Source organism: Corvus moneduloides, chromosome 2, assembly GCF_009650955.1.
Source record: "Corvus moneduloides isolate bCorMon1 chromosome 2, bCorMon1.pri, whole genome shotgun sequence".
Classification (NCBI taxonomy): domain Eukaryota; kingdom Metazoa; phylum Chordata; class Aves; order Passeriformes; family Corvidae; genus Corvus; species Corvus moneduloides.
This window is the reverse complement of record NC_045477.1, coordinates 105,583,560-105,604,264: the sequence shown is the minus strand read 5'-3', so window position 1 is coordinate 105,604,264 and position 20,705 is coordinate 105,583,560. Positions and strand designations below refer to the sequence as shown.

Genomic DNA, 20,705 nt, shown 5'->3' with positions numbered 1-20,705 from the left:
GGCCTTTGCAACTGAAGCAATCAAATTGCTCTGATGGTGAAAGTCCAGTTTAGGAAAGCAACTAAACTCAAAAAGCTGACTTTGCCACTCTCTTCCATACCTGTCTTCAGTGCCTGTGAAGGATCACTCCTGTGTGACACTGTCGTTTTTACCTCCAACATGTCTAGGTATGGGGAAGGGGCTACTGGTTATCTCCTAAGGGAGAAGCCACCCATATGTCCCCAAACTACCCAGTCTGTTACTTCCAGGGTCCCGTTTACCGAATTTTCCTAAAGCCATGACACATTCCTCACAGTGCTTAAAGAATGACGAAGTCCCTGCGAGCATCGTCATGCACGGCGGTGTGGCTGGAACGTCGCTCAAGTGGCAGCTCCCGCAGTGCTGTGTGACGCTGGAAAGCGGCATGAGACGCTTCAGAAGGGGCTGTGAAGATAAGGATCACACAGCTGAGCACGGGTATAGACAGTCATGAAATGATGTTGTGTTTGAGCACGCAGTGCCCTTGCCATTGTCAGAGAAACATCAAGGGGCAGGTGCCTCTGAAGGTAAAGGGTGCCCGCAGCTCAGGTTCCCAAGGTTTCCCAGGCGAGAGGGTCAGGGGTCCCGCCTGGCAGCGGGTGCTCGTCCCTGGCAGCCGCTGAGGCCGAGCGAGGTCGCAGCGCAGGAGGGCGGGGAGCGGCGGGCGCGACCGAGCGCCGATTGCCGGCGGCGGCGGGGCGGGCAGCGGCAGCGGCCGCGGGGGGGCGCTGTCCCCCCTGCCCCGCGCGGCCGGGCCGGGCCGGGCCCCTGTGGCGGCGCAGGCGGGGCCGCCCCGCCCCTCCCGCCCCTCGCTCCCGCCGCAGGCGAGCCCGGCCCGCCAGAGCGAGAGCCGCGGCCGCTGTCCTCCGCCAGCCCGCTCACCCGGCACAGCCCAGCCCGGCACGGCACAGCGAGCCCCTGCCCTGCGCCTCCCGCACCGCCCGGACCACGCGAGGCAGCCATGGGTAAGCGAGCGCGGCTGCGGCAGAGCCCGGGGCCGCAGGGGAGCCGCGGCTGCGGGGAGGGCGGGAGCGGGGGCAGGTGCGGGGCAGCCCCGGCGGGCGGCAGCGGCAGCCGCCTGTTGAGCGCTCCGGTAGCGCGGGGAGGGGGAGAGGCCGCCCCTCCGCCCGCCTCGCTCCGCGCCGCTGCCACAGGAACTCCGCGCCGGGAGCGGGGACGGGCGCAGGGACACCCTGTCTGGCGGGACAACGAGACCTTGCTCGCCAGCAAGGCGAGCTCCCGTCCTCTGAAAATAAATCATTGATGATGAGAATAATAATAATAATGCAGAATGCGGGATCTGTAGTTTCGGAGGCGGTTGTACGCAGCCGGCCCGGAGCTTCTCCATCCCGCGTCCGTTCCGCAGAAGCCGAGGAAGAGGCGCGCTCGGGGGGAGGCAGGAGCGGCCCCGGCTCTCCCCGCGGGTCTCGGTGCCGCCGCCCGGCGCTGCGGACTGCCTTGGTCTCGCCTGGCTTCCCCTCGGGATAAGGCGGAGCGGGGGAGCCGCGCAGCCCCTCTTCGCCAGACCCGCGTCCCCAGAGGTGCGGGTCAGTTTTTGCCGGGATGTGAAGTTTGGTCGGGAGAGGGGGGATAGCTTCGGGACACAGGGAGGAGAGTGGACGTGCCTCTGGAGACGGGCAGCGCTGAGTACTCCCCTGTGCTAGGCGTGATGCGTTTAGGTGTGAGCATTAGGGAATCCTGCGGGCCGTTGGGATAACGTGGTGCGCTGTTCCCTCTGCCGCGGTGGAGGGAGTTGGGTGTGGGTGGAAAGTGGCGACTTCTGTTCTTAAACTTATGGGGAGGGTAGCGCTTGCGTGAGTGTGTTAACAGGAGCAGAAATGGGGCCCTAGGGAGGAAAAGATTCCTAGAGTACATGTGTCCGTCGGCAGTCAGCACTCACCTTCAGCTTTCCCATCCTTTCCGCATGGGACTTTTAGTAGTTGCTTCCTGCGAGCTCTCCTTTCAACCAACAATACGTGCAAATTAATCAAGTAGTAGTGAAAGTTAGGAGGTTTGGAAAAAGAAAAGAAAAAGATAGAAAAGTACAGCTGTATCTTTGGTTTAGTTTGCTACTGGCATATTATTGCTTAGAGGTTGCAGCTGCTAAAGCGGAGCTATCAGTGCATGCCCGAGTGTTAATATGCACATACTGATGCTGGCACTGTCTCTGGTTTTAATTAAGAAGAAAAAAAAAATTAATTACTCAGCCAAAGCTAAAGGAAGCTGACAGAATTCCTATGGTTGCTACTTTGTTAAATTAATTCGCATCACCTAATTCCTTAATTTCTAAATGCTTATTAACTGGTTTGTTCCCTAGCTTAGTGAAGATCAGACTCCTCTTGTATTAATGTCTTTTTAACTAAGCCTTTTACAAGTTTTCTACACCCCTTTCAGTACACGTTGAAGTACTGATTCCTGTAGCCTCAGCAGCTCTGATGGTTGAAACAAACCAACCAGCTGTTGTAGCAGCATCAAAAAGCTTATGTTTTGCGTCCATATTCTGATACTCATTTTTTAGACTATTCTTTACCTATGTGAACTTTTGATATTAAATGAAACTGCAAAGTGGGCAGCTTCTCCTCTTGTTCATATCTTACTATACTCCTCTTGACTTACACTTTTACTGGCATGGGTTGATGTCCAGTAAATCTTGGAATGGGGAGGGAAGAGGCATAGAAACAAAGGAATGTTTTTACTGTCTTATTAAGAGAAAAGTATTGATTTCCAAGGTAACACATGTAAAATTTTTCTTTAATGTCTTTGCTGCTAACTGTATGAAATTGGTTTTCCTTCAGTGAATTAAGTTGCTAGCTGTTTGAAATCAAAAAGTTGTTTTAAATCTATGTGAATGATTCATCTTAAGGAGAAGCCCATCTTTATTTCAGTTCTAAAATCTTAGAAAAACACTGAAGTTAGTCTTGCACATTGTGAAGTGTGTGAAGTATATAATTTATGTCCATATAGAATGTGTTGTCCTGAATATAGCACTTGGGAAAAGGGGAGTGAAGACAAGAAACTTTTCTTGAACATTTTGCTCATAATGATGATAATAACAACACAAAATTCCAAGGTCTTCCGAGTTCTTTGCTTGGAAGCATTGTTGGATGACCAAGCTGTGCCTGAGTTAATGGCAGTTTGGTCAGTCAGGAGAGGGGACTTGGAGCAGAAATTTCATATGAAGTACTTCAAAAAGAAGTCACAAAAAGAAGCCTTTGTCAGCTGGGAATCCAGTCCTCCATGAACACAACGTTTTGTTTCTGTCATTGCATAACTGTTGCCTTGGCATTAGGTAGACTGAGGCTGATGTGATTGTCTCACCAGGCCTTGTGTGGAGCCCCAATGCTGTTACTGAGCTTCCTCATCTGATGGCAAGGATGTGTTGGACTGCTTCTCATTAAGGCCATTTGAGTTGTCCTTGCTCACACAAAACTTTTGTGTAGGACTGGCTTAGCCAGGCTGGTTTTTGTTTTCCTTTTTTGGAGGCTGAGAGCCCTCCGCAGCCATTGTTGTTCTTTGGGCTTTTGGCTCCCTCAGCACTTCCGAAGCTTGGGCACTCTGTTTTCAACACCAGTAAGGGTTTGCAGCAGCTGAAGGGAGGGTCCTCATTAATGACCACTGCATTGCTTTGTGCATCTCCTGTGGGAAGTCCCACCCATGGGCATCTTACATCGTGGCACACACTCTCCAAAACATAGTGTTTCACTTAGAAGGTGGGGAGGGGGACTGTTGTTTTACAAAATTAACAAAAAAATGCAAAAAGTTTTGGTTCCTAAAAGTTTGAAAGGCATGATACAACATCATGTCTTAGGAACTGCATGTTCTCATAATTTTACGCTTTTTCTTCTTTGTACTCTCCAAACTGTTGCTTTTTACTTAAAAAAAAGAAGTGGTTGGAGCAGTGTGGGTACATATATTATATTAGGGGTAGTTGGTTTTTTAAAAAAGAGATACTGAGGAGAACACTGTCTGCAAACAGAGCGTGAAATGATGCCTGTCTTTATGGGGGTTCTCATCCCATTTCTCTGAAGCCCCAGTGCAGGAATTCCCAGAAGCCATCTCCTGTCCTTCACACCTTCTCCAGCACATCCAGCTCCCTCAGCAGTACTTGCTTCTTCGTCCCTGTAGCTCCTCCTTCCATCCCAGAGCAGACCATCCCTTTCTTGTAGGCATTATTTTCAGGAGTTCCACCTTAGGGGCTGTTGCCACCCAGTGAAATGGTCCTTGCTTTTACATGAAATGTGTCTGAAGTAGGTTCAAATATTTCCTAAACCAGGCTTTCTTCTTATAAACAGCTGGGGGCAAATTCTGAAAGAGAATCAGTCTTCTTCTATTCAGCTATACACTTCATTCAGGCAAGAGCTGAAATCTTTTGTGTCTAACATTAATAGTAAAATCTGATTAGCTTTGGTCATTAAAGGTGGCTGGATTTCAATTGCCTAGTGGTGTAGTCCATATTTTCTTAAATTGTACACCTCTCAAACATATTTAACCTTATTCTTATTGAAAGAAAAGAAACTAATATTCAATTTATCTTCTCATAAAACCTGTGAAATACAAAATTTTATACTGCTGCTTTTCCTCTATCTCCACAGCATCTGTTTGTGTTGTTAAAAGGTGCTTAATTTTGCCTTCTCACTGTAATCCTTCTTGTCTGAGAAGGAGGTGGAGGAGAAAATGTGCATTTCAGATATTCCTAGTATCTTAAGCAATTTGTGTTTTCACCATATTTACAGGTTCTCCCTCTTACACTCTTTTTAAATGTGTGGTTCTCTGATAGAGGGTATCTTCTGTCCTGTGTGTGAATTCTTTGTCTGATAGATATTGAATTGTTACCTTTCAGAAAAATGTACTGGATGACAGAGTACATCCCTGGGAGCTCTGAACTGTGTTAGTGCCTGATTACCTGTCTTTTTCAGACTGTTTATGGAATTTTAAAAAACAGTTGAAGTCTCCAGGTGTCTTCTAATCATAAAATAGTTTGGTTTGACCTTTAAAGATCAATTAATCCAACCCCTCTGCTGTGTGCAGGGACATCTTTTCACTTGCTCAAAGCCCTGCCTACCCTGACCTTGAATGCTTCCAGGGAAGGAGCATCCAGGGATTGGGCATCCACAACTTCTCTGAGCAATATTTAGTAATATCTGAAGTCCTTATTCTAAAATATAAGTCCAGTGTCCATTTCAGGATAAGGTGAAAAAAATTTGAAACTAAAGCCAGTGAAGCCCACTTCCTGGTGTCTTTCTTTTCCTCATGCAGCGGTATTGCGTTGTCTGAGTGGTGCACGTTTTCATTAGCGAGTATTTTCTTTTCCCTGAGATACACAGCTGTTGAAGCCAGATGCAAAATAACTGTTTGTGTTGTATTTCCACTGATAGTTTTTGGATAGAAATGTGGTGTTGTCTTTTTAGAAGTAGGAGAACACTGAACTCAGTGAAATTTCACTGAGGTAAAGCGCTTGCTGAGCGAACTGCTGTGGGTTGTTGTGTTGCCTCACTCATCAGGATGGATGCTCTTCCCACTGAAACTGATGGATTCTCTTCCGTTTGACGTCCCCCATGTGCACCCCAGCTGTGTGTGCCCTCTGCCTTTCCTCAGACATGCACACACCTGGTCCCCATGAGTGCCTACCCTGCACCTGCCCAGGCAGCACAGCACCTTGCTCCTCTGTGCAGCTCCTTGCACCATTCCTGCTGAGGTGCCGAGAGCTTGCACAGAGCCATGGGAGCTGTCTTATCGAGCCCTCCTGTAGAAAATTCAATTTCTTCATGGCCCCACAGTGGTAATGTTGTGGAAGATGGATGTATATGCTTATTAGTGTATGTCTAACATAGGTGCTTCTTACCCTGGAGTGTGGGGTTGAGGCCTGCTCCCGATGCAGCACGTGGCATCTTGCTGGGGTTCCAGTCTGATGAGGTGTGTGGTGAGACATATGGGAGGCCCATTCTCCAGGGCTCACTTCAGCATGCTTGTGGCTGGATTGGTATGAGAGAAATCAAGATTCTTTCTATTCTTCTGGCTGGTTCCTTAAAACCCGTTCGAGTGCCTCTGGATTTGTGTTGGCATGAGTAAATGTAAGGAAAGATAGCTTAGTTTCCTTGTGGGACATCAAAGATGGTTGTATTAAAGTGATGAGTCCCAGCTGAGCCTGCAAGCCTCTGTACGGGTGCAGAATCCTGTGCTGGGAGGATTACTGAGTCAATATCCACAATGGTCAAAAGGCAAAACAGAGCCCATCACATCCATCTCATAAGGTGGCTTCTTCCAGGTCATGTGCAATGTAGTCTGTGGCCCAAAGGAAGCAAACTTGGCTTGACAGTATCCAGAGAGGAATCCACATCTCCTGATCCTCTCCCAGCATTTATTCTGCAGGCAGGCGTGAACCTGAGACAGCTTTGGTGAGGTAGCATCTTATGTACCACTTAATTCTTAGCTTTCTGTTGCTGCTCTGTCTTGGTGCTTTGGCAGTGTTCCTCTCCATAATTATTTGTCTCTTGGGTTTTAGGCTCAAAAGGTTTCATGGGGAGTTGTGGCTTGGGAAACATTTACAGGCAACACAAAGAACTATGAGAATTCAACATCTTCTGTTCTCCCTGTTTCTGGAGCTGTTTGACTAACAGCAATTTCAAAATGTGAATGGAGCTTATGTTTCATTAACAGAAAGGTGTGCCAGCCACAGAGCTATCAAGAGGTACAAACCTCAGTGCCTTTCTCTGCATCAGTTTTGGGAGTGTTTGTTTTATGCTTTGATAGTTGTGTGCATGTGACACTTGGAAATTTTAGCCTCAAGTTCCATAGCAAATGACTTTCAGAGCTGTGTTTGTACTTTAATGTTTCGGATTTTTTTTTTTTTTTTTTGCTCAGGGAGAGATGTTGTAAAGGACTGTGTTTCAAAGATAGCTGGGACCTGGGTGGTGAACAAAACTGGACTTCTTGAACTGATTTGAAGTATCCAATGTAACATACAGCCTTCATAATTTTATTTGGGGTTTTTTTAATGTTTATTAAGTGCATAGAGCAGTCACTGCAAATGGCAGCCTAAAGCTCTTGTCTTTGTATACACTCCTTCAATGCCAATGGAAATACAAGAATTGCCCTGGTGGCAGGAGTAAGGAAGCAGCTGGCTTGCCTTCCAGGTGCTGGTTTGTGGATAAACAGACAGAAAGGACACCTTGTGTTAACAATGCAGCTGGTCAGGAGATCCAAACCCAGAGTACATTATGGGAGTTCAGCCAGAGGAGGATTATGTTTTGAGTAATGCACTGGTTTTCTCGATACTGGAAACATATACTTGGGCTTATTGGTTGTTTTGCTGAGCTGGAGCAGAGGAGCCTGCCACTGATGGCTAACTGAGGAGGAATCTGACTTTCTCATGCTGCCAGCAAGGCACAGCTAGCTGGGACTCTCTGATGCCTGGTTTTACTTTTTAGTCTATGTTTTTGCCAGCTTGCATATTCATTGAGTCTTCTCAGTTCTAATACTGAGTGTGTATCAGTGAAGCTGCAATGCAGGTGAGCATTGTTTGCCTGCATTCACCTGCTTGACACCCTTTGAGAGCCCATTTGGGAGTGTGGCTGCTGTTGGGTCTTAGCTAGCTCTTCAAGATACAGAGATTTCATGGTTTTTTTGTTTATTCTGTGGGTTTATATGTGTTTTTTGATTGGACACAAATGTTTCATGGCATAAGACAGTGCTTTCATCAACTTAAGACTCCTTTTTAAAGCTTCTTAAGTTCTAGGTTCTATGAATTTCTGTAAGGATTTTCTGGAATGAACTCCTTAGCACACACCATGCCAACAAACACTGTGCAAGTCTGAGCTAGTGCAGAGCACTGGCTGGATCTTCAATACTTTTTTGTAAATTCTTTACTAAAGTAATTTTAATTTTCTTGTTCACTGTGTTTTCTGTATGTTATATTGTAGGTTTCTTTTTGGTTTTTTGTTGTTTTTTTTTTAAGGAATAACTTTTGGAATATTTTAAGTGATTGCTACTTGTATCTAAACTTATCCTTTTGTTACCAAAACTGTGTTGACATAAATGTCACGCGCTTTCCCAAACAAAAGCACAAAATGAGTTTTTGTATTTGTTAAGCACACAGCTGAAAATAAGTTTGCCACATGGAACTTCCCTTGTGGGAAATTAAATGCTTTTCTTGAGCTGTTTAGGCATGCATTAAAAAAAAAAAAAAAGTCATGAGGAAATAGAGATGACTAGTGGGAGTATTTGGAGTTCTCTTGGTGCAAGCACAGGGATCTGCTCCAGCACATCTGTCAAGAACCCACGACTTGCAAGGTGTAAAAACAAGAACACTTCATGTAACATCTGCTTAGGCTCTGTGATGGGCACAGGTACAAAAGCCTTGGAATCTCTGAGATATTTGTCAGGCCATGTCAAGGGAATGTGACAGAATCCAGTACATTGTTGCTGCCTGCTCCCCAGCCAGTGGAGTTATTAGGAACTCAAGCTGGTAACAGTTGCATTGAGCCAAAGTTTTGCATAAGCGAATGTGAGGAATGCAATGCCGAGGGGGCTTTGCTACGTGTGACTGATGTAGCCCGTGTTAGTAATTATTTCCCTCATGCAATGTATACCTTCACTTCATAGACATTTCCCCCATACTGTGCTGAAATTGAAATGGTGGTTTCTCATGCTTGGTAATTGTCTGATGAAAATCCCCCCATTCAGATTATGTCTGGAGACTTAAATAATGACTGGATGGAATGAAAAATAGCCAGTTAATTAATTTTTGCTGGGTTTAGCCTGCAATGTTTTGTTTCTCCCTTTAGATTATTTTTAAACAGTTTGAAAATACCTGTTTTTCTCCTCAAACTTTAGCTAAGAGAAGCATATAATAGATACTTAATCTTTAACCTTCTCCTGAAATTCTTTGAGGTTTTTCATTTTATCTGCAACTGATATGCTTGCAACACCATGCTTGAGAAATTGTTGTAATCTACCACATACTAAATTCCTCTTATTCCTCAGTGGAAACCTCAGGAAAGCAAAAAAAGAACAAGGAAGGAGTAAAAAAACTCTTGAAAATGCTGATTTAAAGTAGCTGTGGCAGACTGAAGGTAGGTATTTGAGGAGTGGGTGGAACTGAAACAAAACACGAATGAGGTAGCAGCACGAGTCAAGACTCAATTGATTTCAGCCTTAAACACTCTGCAGATTTCATTATTTTATTTTCCTGTAAAAGTTAATTTCTGGATTTTTTTGATGTTTCCTAAGGCTGTCATCATAAAATCTGCTGAATGTTTTCCCATTATCATCAGCTCTCCAGCTTGTCCAGAATGGCTTCGGCTCTTTCCATTATCCTCACACAGAGGAAGTGCTGGATATCATGGTCAAACCTTGTCCTTCCCTCTCTCTAGGCTGATTTCCACTGGGTTTTGTGGGCAGGGGATATGTGTGCTAGATAGTTCCCTGCCCCCCTTATTCTTGTTGGCATTTGATCCTCCACTGAAGACTTTCTCCATGAAGTGGTGTCCAGAAGCACTTGCTGGTTTTGCATGCCTGTGATTCACACACAGTAGATGAGCACAGCTTGACTGACTTGTACTTCCAAGTAAGTGATGTACCTCTCTTAGAGACAGAAAACCAGGGAGACTTTAAAAGAAACAGCTTTAAAATAAACAGAAAGTCAGGAGACGCTTTCTTAAAGCAAAATTAAGTCCTTTACTGGAGGGAGCTTGGAGTCTTAGGTTTCTATTTCCACAGTTACAAAAAGGCATGGCACATGTGGAATATTAAGTGTCGTTGCCAAGGCTAATGGGAATGTCCCAGCTGCTGTTAAAACCTGACATATAACTGTGTTAATTACTGCGCATCGAGTCTTCTGTTCTTATAAGAACATACAAAGAAAAAGGTTGAGGAAAATACCAGTGTAGTTGCAGTAAGCACTAGCTACTTCTCCCCCTTACAAAAATGTGTTTAGTTCATACAAGTGCTTTGTTTCATGTTTGATTAGTTGAACTTAGATAGCATTGGCATTTTTTGGCTGTAGAGATACCTGCCAAATTGTTCAGTGTGATGGCTGTAGGATGGCTATCTACTTTCTGAAGATTACCTACCCTCTTAAAAAGAATTATGTTCAAAGTGGATAGAGAATTAGAAATGCTCATTTGCCACAGAGTTGTTAGGGTTTAACTGAGGGATGAGAATGGAAACAATACCAGAGTTTCTGTTGATAAAAACCCAAAGAAACCCTACCAATTACTTGGAAGTGTAGCATCTTTGTTCATTAGCCATTCCTCTGGCCTGCTAACTGGGCTCCCTGTGCAGGACTTCTGGAAAGAGACTGATGAGAATGTCCTGGTTTTGGCCGGGACAGAGTTATTTTCTTTGCAGTAGCCATGAGGGGGTAGAGCCTGGAGCCGTGTGGTTGCATGTGGGTTGTTATTCTGTACCACCCACGTCGCTGCCAGGGTGGAAGTAAGGCACTCCTGCTTCCGGGAGGAACACGGGCATGGCTTGCAGGAGGAAAGCGTGGCATGTGGAGGGTGTCTGCCATTGTTTTTCACTGTCCCTGGCTAGGTGAGCATTTTTGCCTGTAAATCGCCCTCTCTTGATACGCTTTTTAAATTAGTTGTTACTTGTATTGTTCATTTTCTTATCTCGTTGCTGTTTCCAGTAACTTGTTCTTATCTCAACCCATCATCTCTGCCTTTTGTCTCCCACCAGAGTGGGGGAGGAGGGGAGGGCTTATGGTCTTTTTTTTTAGTGGGAGTACTAAATTGGGGCATGCCCTTCCCAAACCAGGACAGTGGACTTCATAAGACGACAAAGAAGGGGAAAAGCAGTTCTCCAGCCAAAATGTGAGTTCCCAAAGCATTCCTTCATCTTTCCCATCATATAAGGCAGGTTTATCAATTCAGAAAATGCCATCATGCTTAAGTTCTCGTCTACTGTAATTCTTTTTAAAATACTTGGTCTTTACCCTTGTTTTTTTAGGGAAGAGAATGGTAAGATTAGTAGGAGGGAAGCATGCCTTTTTCCTTCCATATGTGTTTGCGAGCGTGACTGCTGTGCCCACTTCCCACATGGTCAGTAGTCTGTCTTCTTCTGCATGTGTGAAACATCCCTTATGTTGGCTCCTGTACCTTGTAAATAAAGTGTTTTCTATTGCCTTACTCAGAAAATATGTCAAGCTTTTAGTTACATATGCTTCATTGCTCCGACACTTGTGCTTTGCATTTGCATGTGGTTCTGAGATCTCTATGGAGAGAGATTTATTCTCCCTACCCAAGTTTAAACACAGGAGAAAAATCATAGAATCGTAGGATGGTTTGGATTGGAAGGTACCTTAATGATTATCCGGTTTCAACTCCCCTGCCATGGGCAGGGACACCTTCCACTAGACCAGAGCTCCATCCAATCTGGCATTGAACACTTCCAGGGGTGGGGCACCCACAGCTTCCTTGGGAAAGCTGGTTGCAGTGTCTCACCACTCACACAGTAAAGAATTTCATCCTAGTATCTAATCTAAATCTGCCATCTTTTCACTTCAAGCATTACCCCTTGTCCTATCACTACACTCCTTGATAAAGGGTCCCTCCCCATCTTTTCTGTAGGCTCCCTTGAGGTACTGGAAGGTGCTACAAGGTCTCCCCAGACCTTCTCTTCTCCAAGCTGAATAACCCCAGCTCTCTCAGCCTGTCTTCACAGGAGAGGTGCTCCAGCCCTCTGATCGTCTTTGTAACCTCCTCTGGACCTGCTCCAAAAGGTCGATATCCATCCTGTGTTGAGGACCCTGGACCCCAGAGCTGGATGCAGTGCTCCAGGTGGGGTATCACAGTGGCAGAGTAGAGGGGCAGAATCACCTCCCTCAGCCTGCTGGCCATGCTGCTTTTGATTCAGCCCAGAGTACAGCTGACTTTCTGGGCTGCATGTGCACACTGCTGGTTCATACTCAGTTTTTCATCCACCAACACCTCAAGTCCTTCTCGGCAGAGCTGCTCTCAACCCACTCATTGCATGACCTGTATGCATAGTTGGGATTGCCCCAACTCAGGTGCAGGACATTACACTTGGCCTTGTTAAGCTTGCCTTCATTTGCCGTTTTAATGCTATTTTCTCATGTCAGGCTAAATCACTGACATCACAGCAGTATCCCAAAATTTAATTTATCCTGAGCTGCTGCATGTGGTCCCAGAGACATTCCGTAAACTCAGAGACGTTTTATACACTCAGGTGACTTCCATAGTCATGAGTGGACTTGTAGCGGTGACCTTTGCTCTTCTGTGGCAGACATGGATAGAACTGTAACACTTAAAGCCTTCAGGCTTGGCTGCTGTTGTGTGCCCTGCTTTGTCTTGAAGCAGACAGCTGGGAAGAGCACCCAGGTGACAGCCTGCATCTCAGGCCTTCCACAGCATTTGGGATGTACCGCGCCAGTGCTTCCTGCTAGGAAATACTGGCAATTAATTTAAAATCCTTCCCCTAGGTCATCATGACTTTTGAGGAGCTTTTGCACTTACTGTCTCAGAAACTGCCTTTCTTCCTAAAGTGTGACCTGCCAAGGCAGCTGTGTTTCTCTTAAGCAGAAGTTAATGATACAAAACATGAAGCTTGAGAGGAGGAGATCAGGATTCCAGCACTTCTTAGCTGTGTACTCACCATCAGTGTCCCATCTGTGGGAGACTAGCATGAGCATGATCAGGGGCTTTTGTGGCTGCAGGACGAAGTGTAGGCCATGGCTTGGACATCTGTGATCCTTTCTGCAAGGGCTTTTGAGGAGGGTACTCATATGGCCTTTTTGGGCTTAGTGTGAAGGAAGACAAGCTTTCTTTTTTGCCCTGGTGTCTGTTTTTGTTGTTTGTTCTTTTATTTGTTTGTTTGTTTTATTAATGAAGTACAGAGGAAAATACTCTTTTCAGATGTAACAGTAACATTGCATAGAAGGGTCCTCCTTGTGTTTGGGGTGGCTGCTGACACACACTTTGGTTACATTAAGCCCTGTGGAGTAGGTGGCTTTGAATCAGAAGGTAACGACGATGCCCCTGTATGTGCTGTGGCAGTGTGGAAATCTGGTAGTGTTCTGTCTGGGCTGTGTAGCTTCCCTCCTCTCAGGGTTCGTGTAGTAACCTAAACTTACCTCTGTTCACATAATCTTAAATTGGCCATTAGCTCAGTCACACACTGGCATGCAGACTTTTTCATTTCCAGTTTTGCTTGGGAACGCCGTCTCTTCAGTCTCTTTTCATGAAGCTGTATGTGGGCTTACCTGCATTTGCATGGTAGGAGTTTGCTCAAGGAAATACCTTCCCAAATGTTAGCCCCAGCAGCTGTGTCCCCGTGCAGACACGTGGAAGAGGCAGGGCAGCAGCTGCCAGCAAGCGTCACCAGCGTCTTTTGTTTCCCTCATAGCTATGGTGACCCTGGATGTGAGACCAGGAATGTATGCCCTGGAGATGATTTAAGGAAATGTGCAGCACTGCATACTAATTGATTCGGGTCACGGTGCTCACAGGATAAGTGCAGCAGCTTCCTGCCTCCCAAGTGGTTCCTGTGGTTCTGATGTGAACCTCTTTGGCTTAAGCCAAGAAAAAAACTGCATAGTAATTAAAATTAACCTGACCTGCTTTAGAGGAGCCTGGTTTGAATTAGGGCATGATTATTAACTCTAGCAGTATTTGGCTTTGCTGAGTCTTTCCCTTTGCTTCCATGTTGTTCATTTCCTGCCATTCCATCAGCTCAGTAACTGGGGTAGTATCTGTTTATATGAGACCCCTCATCTCTGTGGAGGAGACCAAGGCTAGGCTAACACAAAGCACAAGCCTTGGTGGGACTCTGTCAGGGTGCAGGGCTTGGTGGCTGACAGGGTCTCATGCTGTTCCATGTCCAGAAAGCCAGGACTATGGAAGCAGAAAATGGGGAGTGAAAAGAAAACTTTATTGTGTGCATAACTGACCTGAACGCTATTCTTCTCATGGGTGTCTAAAATAGTTAACATAATTGAGCTGCTGTGAGTTTACTGCATTAAATCCAAGTCCTCTGAGCTTTAAGGGCATTGCCTTTTATATCTCTGTGTGGGAAATTCAAGAAAAGCAAGAGTGCAACAGAGTTTTGATCTCAAACCGTGGAAGCTTCATTAGTTTGAAGGCTCAAAGTCCCTTGTTTGTGGTTTTTGTTCCCATGAGCTAGATGATGTGCCTATTTTTTTCTTTTTATGTAGAAGACACCATTTTAATGTATATTCAAGCCCTCTTTGTGGGCTGGGTGATAGGTGAACACGAGTTTTCATAAAATACAGTAAAGACTTTTTGAAAAAGAGCATTTTGCATCGGGTTGTCTTTCCAACAGGTCACAACTACAGAGTACCAGTTTCAAAGTCTCTCATATGACAGCTGTGCTACATGTTTTCCAAGACATTTTTCAGACATTTTTTTAAAGTATTTTCCCAACTTCTTCTCCGGTATAGTGCCTGGATGCCCTGATGCTCCTGCCTTGTTCTGCTGTGCCATACAGTGATGTGGTAAGGTCCTCCATGACTGTGATCTCTGGTGATGGAGTGAATATTCTTATTTTTTCACCATTTGTTTGTTTTTACAGGGTTTAAAAAGTTGATGTTGGCAGAAAAACAAAAACCAGTAGGATTATGTTTTTGATCCAGACAAGGAGGATACTTGTATTAGAAAGCTCTTTCTCTCAAAAAACTGAAACATTTTTTGGGAAAAAAAATGTTTGAAATGCACATTGTGTTATGCTGCCTTTTTTTTTTCCCTCTGAAAGAGTTGTGTCTGCAGTGAAATGAAATTAATCCTTAATTTGAAGGCTTGTGTTGGACATCCCCTCATCTTGGGAGCAATTGGAAAGGAAAGCAAACGTATGAGTTGTACAGAGAGGCTGTGTTTTTGGCTCTGATTTTCCTTGATTCTTCCTTTGAAGTTCTAATTTATCTTTGGAGAAAATGAGAATTTAGAGGTCGCTAAACATAATTTTCCACGTTCCTATAAAATGATTAAACATTGATAATATCTAAACATAGCAGTCCCTTCTCCCTTTTTGAAGAATCACATTTTTGCAAGATACCATTAACCCCCGCTGGCTGTAAGGTGTCTCATGTTCTTTAGGGAGCATCTCTTTGCTTTCTCTGCAAGAGGTGGATCAGTGTCCTTCAGAGAGCTGCAGATGCCTGGTTCTTTAACACTGCAAAATCTTTGCTCTTGGTTCCTGCTCCTATCCAGCCATTGTCTGTTGTAGTCCTTGAATGCTGAAAAAAAAAAAAAAATCACAAGACCTGCTATTATTTTGGAGGCGTTTGTTTTCTGAGCATTTAGTGGCTGGTACTTACTTCAAATCTGCCTTCTTCCATGGTGATGAATGGAAATCTACTATTTTTTTTTTTCTATTTCATAATAAAAGATGAAGGCTTTCATGCATGCTGTAGATCTGGGACTTGAGCTGGGCACCAGATCTTGATAAACTTGGTGATGGTATTGCAAGAAGCTGTTCAAGTGTAGCTAGCATGTTTCTTCTTCCACAACTCTAGTACCTTTGCTGTTGCTTTGGCAAGAAAAGGCTAAATGTGTTCCACTTTACCTGCCCCTGCTTTTCATGCTCTTCTCTTTTGTACAGGGATTACTGTTGCAGATCTGTAGGAAAGCACAAAGGCTATAGGCAAACCCTGAGCCTACAGAGCCTATGAAAGATTTACGTTTTAAGGAAGCATATCTGAAAGGAAATTGTGGAAACAAAACCGGAATCCCTTCTTTTGGTAGGTGGTACCTATTTGCTGTCTGGAGGAGAAGTACTGAGCATACCACAGGGATAGTACATTTTAAATTCTCAAAATGCTCTGGGCTTCTTCCCCCATTTCTTCCACGTAAAGAAACAAGATCCTGCTATTTATCTATATTTGAGTCATGTCATATGTCTGTCTGATGCTTCAATGCATTCCCTGTTTGATCACTGAAGAGGCTCCATCAGTTGTTACATATTTGCTACAAATGTGTAGTTTAAAACCAATAAATTTGAGGGTGTGGGAATGGGAATTTTCATAGTATGTCATTAAGGAAGTGTTGCAAAACTGATGTAAAGGTCATGCTCTTTTGCTCTGCAAGCTCTGCATTTTTCAGGCAACCTTTGCCATAACAGAGCGGTTAGGAAGCAGTGGTTAGTGGGTCAGACAGGCCCAGGGGGCTAAATTGGGGTTTGCTCAGCCAAATGTTAGTGCTTTTTAATCAACGCTGAATTTTGCGTGCAACATTCTCTTCCTTCCCCAAAGCCATAACAAAAAAAAAAAGGGTGTTCAATTGGGTCATGCACAACCATCTGTCCTTTACTAAACCAGTTAGGGAGGTACCCCAGTGAGGGAAGAGAAGCTGCCTATAGCCACTGCTAGAGCATCTTTTCACCACTGTGGCTTTGGCGGTCTGGGACAAGCAGCTGTCGATGAAAATCTGTGTGTGGTCCTCAAACCCCAGTTTAGAAGGAAAAGGAGAATTTCCTTTCAGGTTTTGTGCTGCATTTTTACAACAATTGCAAAATTCCAATGAAACTGTGTTATGAAAATTGGAAGAGTCATTAATTTACAGTGCTGTGAAATAATTGCATAGATTTCTTTTCGTCCTGTTCATCTTCCTTAGGTGTTAGGCTGCTTCACACTAAGGAATTGTTTTGTCAAATCTCTCTGCTGCCACCTGTTCAGTCTCCAGTAAATGTAATTAATGTGATGGTAGGAATGACAGAGGCTTTGGCCTCTCTTATCTAGATGGTTTATATATTCTCCACCACAGACTATGTGTTAATTGGGCTATCCTGATAAGTTTCAATTTGCTTTGGTACAGGCCTTTTTTGACAAAAGGCTTCATGGAGGCAAATTTAACTTTTTAAAAGTCTGTTGCAATAAAAAAGCCTCAGTGAACAGTGCAGGCATCTTTGATTTGAAGTTCCTAAGTTCAGCTGAACTTCTTCCAATTAATGTGAGTTTATTAAATTCATCAAAGCAGGCTGAGTCTGTGCTGTATTTTAAGCTAAGAATCACGATTTACTGGATACTTATTGGTGGCTGCTGCAAAGGAACGTAAGAGCAAAAAATGGTAATTTTCTTTTTTAAAGTTCTGAAGTAATTCACTCTTCCATGAGAAGAAATATGAGGATCTACTTTGAAGGGACTCACAAGGATGATTGAAGTCCAGCTCCTGGCCCTGCACAAGACAGCCCCAAGAGTCTCACCATGCGTGTGAGAGCATTGTCCAATCACTTCTTGAACTCTCTCAGGCTTGGTGCTGTGACCACTTCCCTGGGGAGTCTGTTCCAGTGCCCATCCACCTTTTGGGTGAAAAACCTTTCTCTAATATCCTGTCTAAACTTTCCCTGACACAACTTCATGCTGTTCCCTTGGGTCCTATCACCAGTCACCAGAGAGGAGAGATCAGAGCCTGCCCTGGTGCTTTCCTTCATGAGGAAGCTGTAGACTGCTGTTGCTTTACTGTTGCAAAGAACAGGAGAGTTAACTTGCTTTTGCCTTGTTTCGGGTGAAGAGCTTAAAAATAAAAGCAGTACTTATTTTTAGGGGGTGGTTTTCTACAGAATATTATGGAAGTGGATGACTCCTCTGAAACTTCCAAAGCTAAATAGTTTTAAAGGTAATGAAGATTGCTTTGAAGTGGATAACTCCTCTCTGGAAGGCCTTGGACTAGTTGTCTTCTCATCATACTCAGTGTTGGCCTCTCCCATTATATGGCAAGCTGGAGAGAGGTGGTGGGTGCAAGTGGAAGTATAAAATGCATATTGAAAAAAAAAAACCAAAAACCCAAATGCACATTTATGTAAACAACTGATTCTCAGAGAACTGTGTTTCAGGGTACAATCTGTTAGTGTCACATCCTTCTTAGTATGAAGATTTGTCCCAGTTCAGAAATGCACTGATAGATGTGTCTCCTTAGTTGCACCACCAAGGAACTTGTGAGCCTGAGAGGCAATACTTTGGTGTACTTGGCAGCAGAACATACTAGGAGTCTGCTCCCTCAGGGTCTCTATATGCATGCTTGTGTTAAAAAACATGTTGGAAAACACCCGTGCACAGCAGGCAGAATTTAGCTGATTTGAGACTTTGCAGTAGTGATTTATAACTATTGCAAATGCCTGCTTGCTTTAATGGACAGCAGAATTCATATTTTGTGTTAGACTTAGAAGCAAAAAAAAAATGGTTTGGAGTGGTGTATAAAGCAAGACTTGGAATAATTTTTATTTGGCTGAAACATTGTGTTAAAGACCAAATGAAAGACTTCTCTAGCTTCATTTTTCAGGTAAGTAATTACAGACATGTATTGGTATGTGATAATCCAGGAAACAACTTCTGATTATAATGAAAGCTACAAAACATGATTTATGCTATGAGCACAATCTTGGAAATGTGATTGAAGATCACCACCATGGAAATGAAGTACAATGCAATTTGGATACAAATGATTAAGCTTAGTAGAGAAATGATTTGTGAAAACATGGTTACTGGCCCCTTACAGATGTTGCAGGCTAGTAATGGGGCAATGTGCATACAAACTGACTTGGAACTCTTTTCTTTTTTTTCCCCAGAACCACACAACAGTTTATTTTTGCAACTCTATTGTTACCACTGTTTTCTATCTAGCAACCAATTGTAATAAGAAACAACTTGATCTGTGGTGGAGATTGTACTATAATTTCAAATTTTACGCTGTTTCATAGTTACAAAATACATTAATTAAAACCAGGGTTTCTAACAGTCACGTATCTGTTTGGGAAGTGCTTTTGATTTCCAGAACTGCAGGAGAGCAGGCTTTTCTGAGTTGCATTTTTCAGTCTTTTGTAAAAATGCAGAGACACCCCCAAATATGAGTTCATTTTTCAGTAATGAAGTGCTAGCAATTACTTTTACTGCAGCCTTCCTGGGTAATAATTCTTCTGTAGATAGCTCCCCTTATATGTACATCTAATGGTATCAATTAATGCTGTAATACACTCACTATTTCAAAACTGTGAATATATTGTGAATAAACTTTCATCTCTGAAATACAGAAACTCCTTTAGATATAAGCATACCTAAACCTACATGTAGCAGCTAGGTGGCAGAAACTGTGCCTTTTTAAAACAAAGTGGTACTATAAATCTAGCAGTGTTGCTTGTAGTGACTGTTCAGTTTCTCTAAAAGAAAAAAAATTGTGATACCTTTGTATTGCCAGAAATGTATCCTTTGAGGAGACAACAATAAGCAACTTCCTTCAGTTTTATTGATGGTATCTTTTCTCTAAGTGTCTGAATGGTCAGAAATAGATTCTTCTGTTGCATACCTACCATCTACGTGGTCATAAAAGAAAAATAGCTCAGAGCTGTCACCTTGTGCTGTTAGAACTGTGGCTTTTGCAATGTCTGCTGAGTCATTTACCTGTCATACCTTGTACAACTACAAGCATACAAAAATTAAACATGTGAGAGAAGACTTGGTATGTGAGTGTGCCTGTGTAGAACAGAAGCCTAGGGTGTTAACTGTTTAATAGCAGGGACTGTTTCATGGGTTTCTTTGTCAGTGGTGGCCCAGTCTGCTGGGTTTTTCCTCTGCGTAAAACGCTGGCCCAGCAATGTGTGAAGGGGCTGTCTAATCTGTGAGCTACCTGTGATGTGGCAACAGCAAATAATATTTTAGAGTGCACCATCTTATCAAAGTTACACAAGGTAGGTTGTTTTAGGAGTCCAGTAGACTTACTGAAGAACGACTAAGTTATTTTGTGAGACAGATTGGGAAATAAGCGCCTTGTTACAAAATGGGGTATTTAAGAAAATGCTTGAGGATGCAGAACTTATGACCTCTCTAAATGAACACTTCATGTGCAACAGCTCTCTTAACTCTTGGCTTTCCAAAAAGCTTGATTCCTTAACAGCCAGGTTGGTTAGAATTTGGAACACAGGAGCTGCAAGGTGGTTCATTTGTTGTGATGTTTAACCTTCGTTAAAGGTGACATTAAATAGGAGTGTGTAACTTTACTAGACTCAAAAGACAACATGCAAGTTTTCCTCATAGCTGAAATTGTCAAGAGCAGGGTGTCCTAAAGGGCAGTGAGAGGGTTCAGTGTATTTTATGTGCATTGAACATTGAGGAACACAAGTCTTATGCAGCAGTTGAATAATTTGTAGGGTTACTGTAAAGCCCTTTCAGTCACTCTTGCTTTTTAATGTCAGTTTTGCACATTAACATTATTGAGAAAGTATTATGGTTTTGACTGCAGAAAGTGCTGTCTGATTAAAATGTTATTGAGAATCTTCCTAAGAGCTTTTTTTATAAGAACAAGCATATTGACTTAGCAAAATGCTAAGCTGTTCATTAAGGCAGTATGCTGTAGCTGCCAGCCTCATGTGATTTACATGAATTCGAAGTCATAGCTGTACCTGTTTCTTGAGTTTATGGCTTTGAGCAAGCGAATTGCATTTTTTTGGCCCATTTCTCTTTCATGTGTTTACATGTTCAAGGTGCTTTATGGGTAATTATTGTCTTCAAAATGAAGAAGTTTCTCTGTGGAAAACACGTGACTTGGAGTTGCAGCTTTGATTCATACTTACTCTTAGCATTATCAGCTAGTGTGTGTATTTGCACTTTCCAAAAGCATGATGTCTGAAAAGGTGCATAAATCCCATCCCTTTGGTTTCTTCTGCTGCAACCATAAAGGAGAATATTGGAAGGCAAAATGAGCTGTAGCTGAGGAACAAGCATT

At 43.5% G+C, this 20,705-nt stretch overlaps 1 protein-coding gene across 3 annotated transcripts in view; it reads left to right on the top strand.

The window, feature by feature from the left end:
- Positions 1 to 810: 810 nt before the first annotated feature.
- GPM6B (glycoprotein M6B) overlaps positions 811 to 20,705 on the top strand; it is a 107,059-nt gene continuing 87,164 nt past the window's right edge. For all 3 annotated transcript variants that reach the window (XM_032100672.1, XM_032100666.1, XM_032100669.1), the window contains exon 1: positions 811 to 983. In XM_032100672.1, coding sequence (XP_031956563.1) covers positions 980 to 983 — 4 coding nt within the window. In that variant the 5' untranslated portion in view covers positions 811 to 979. The remainder of the gene's footprint in view (positions 984 to 20,705) is intronic.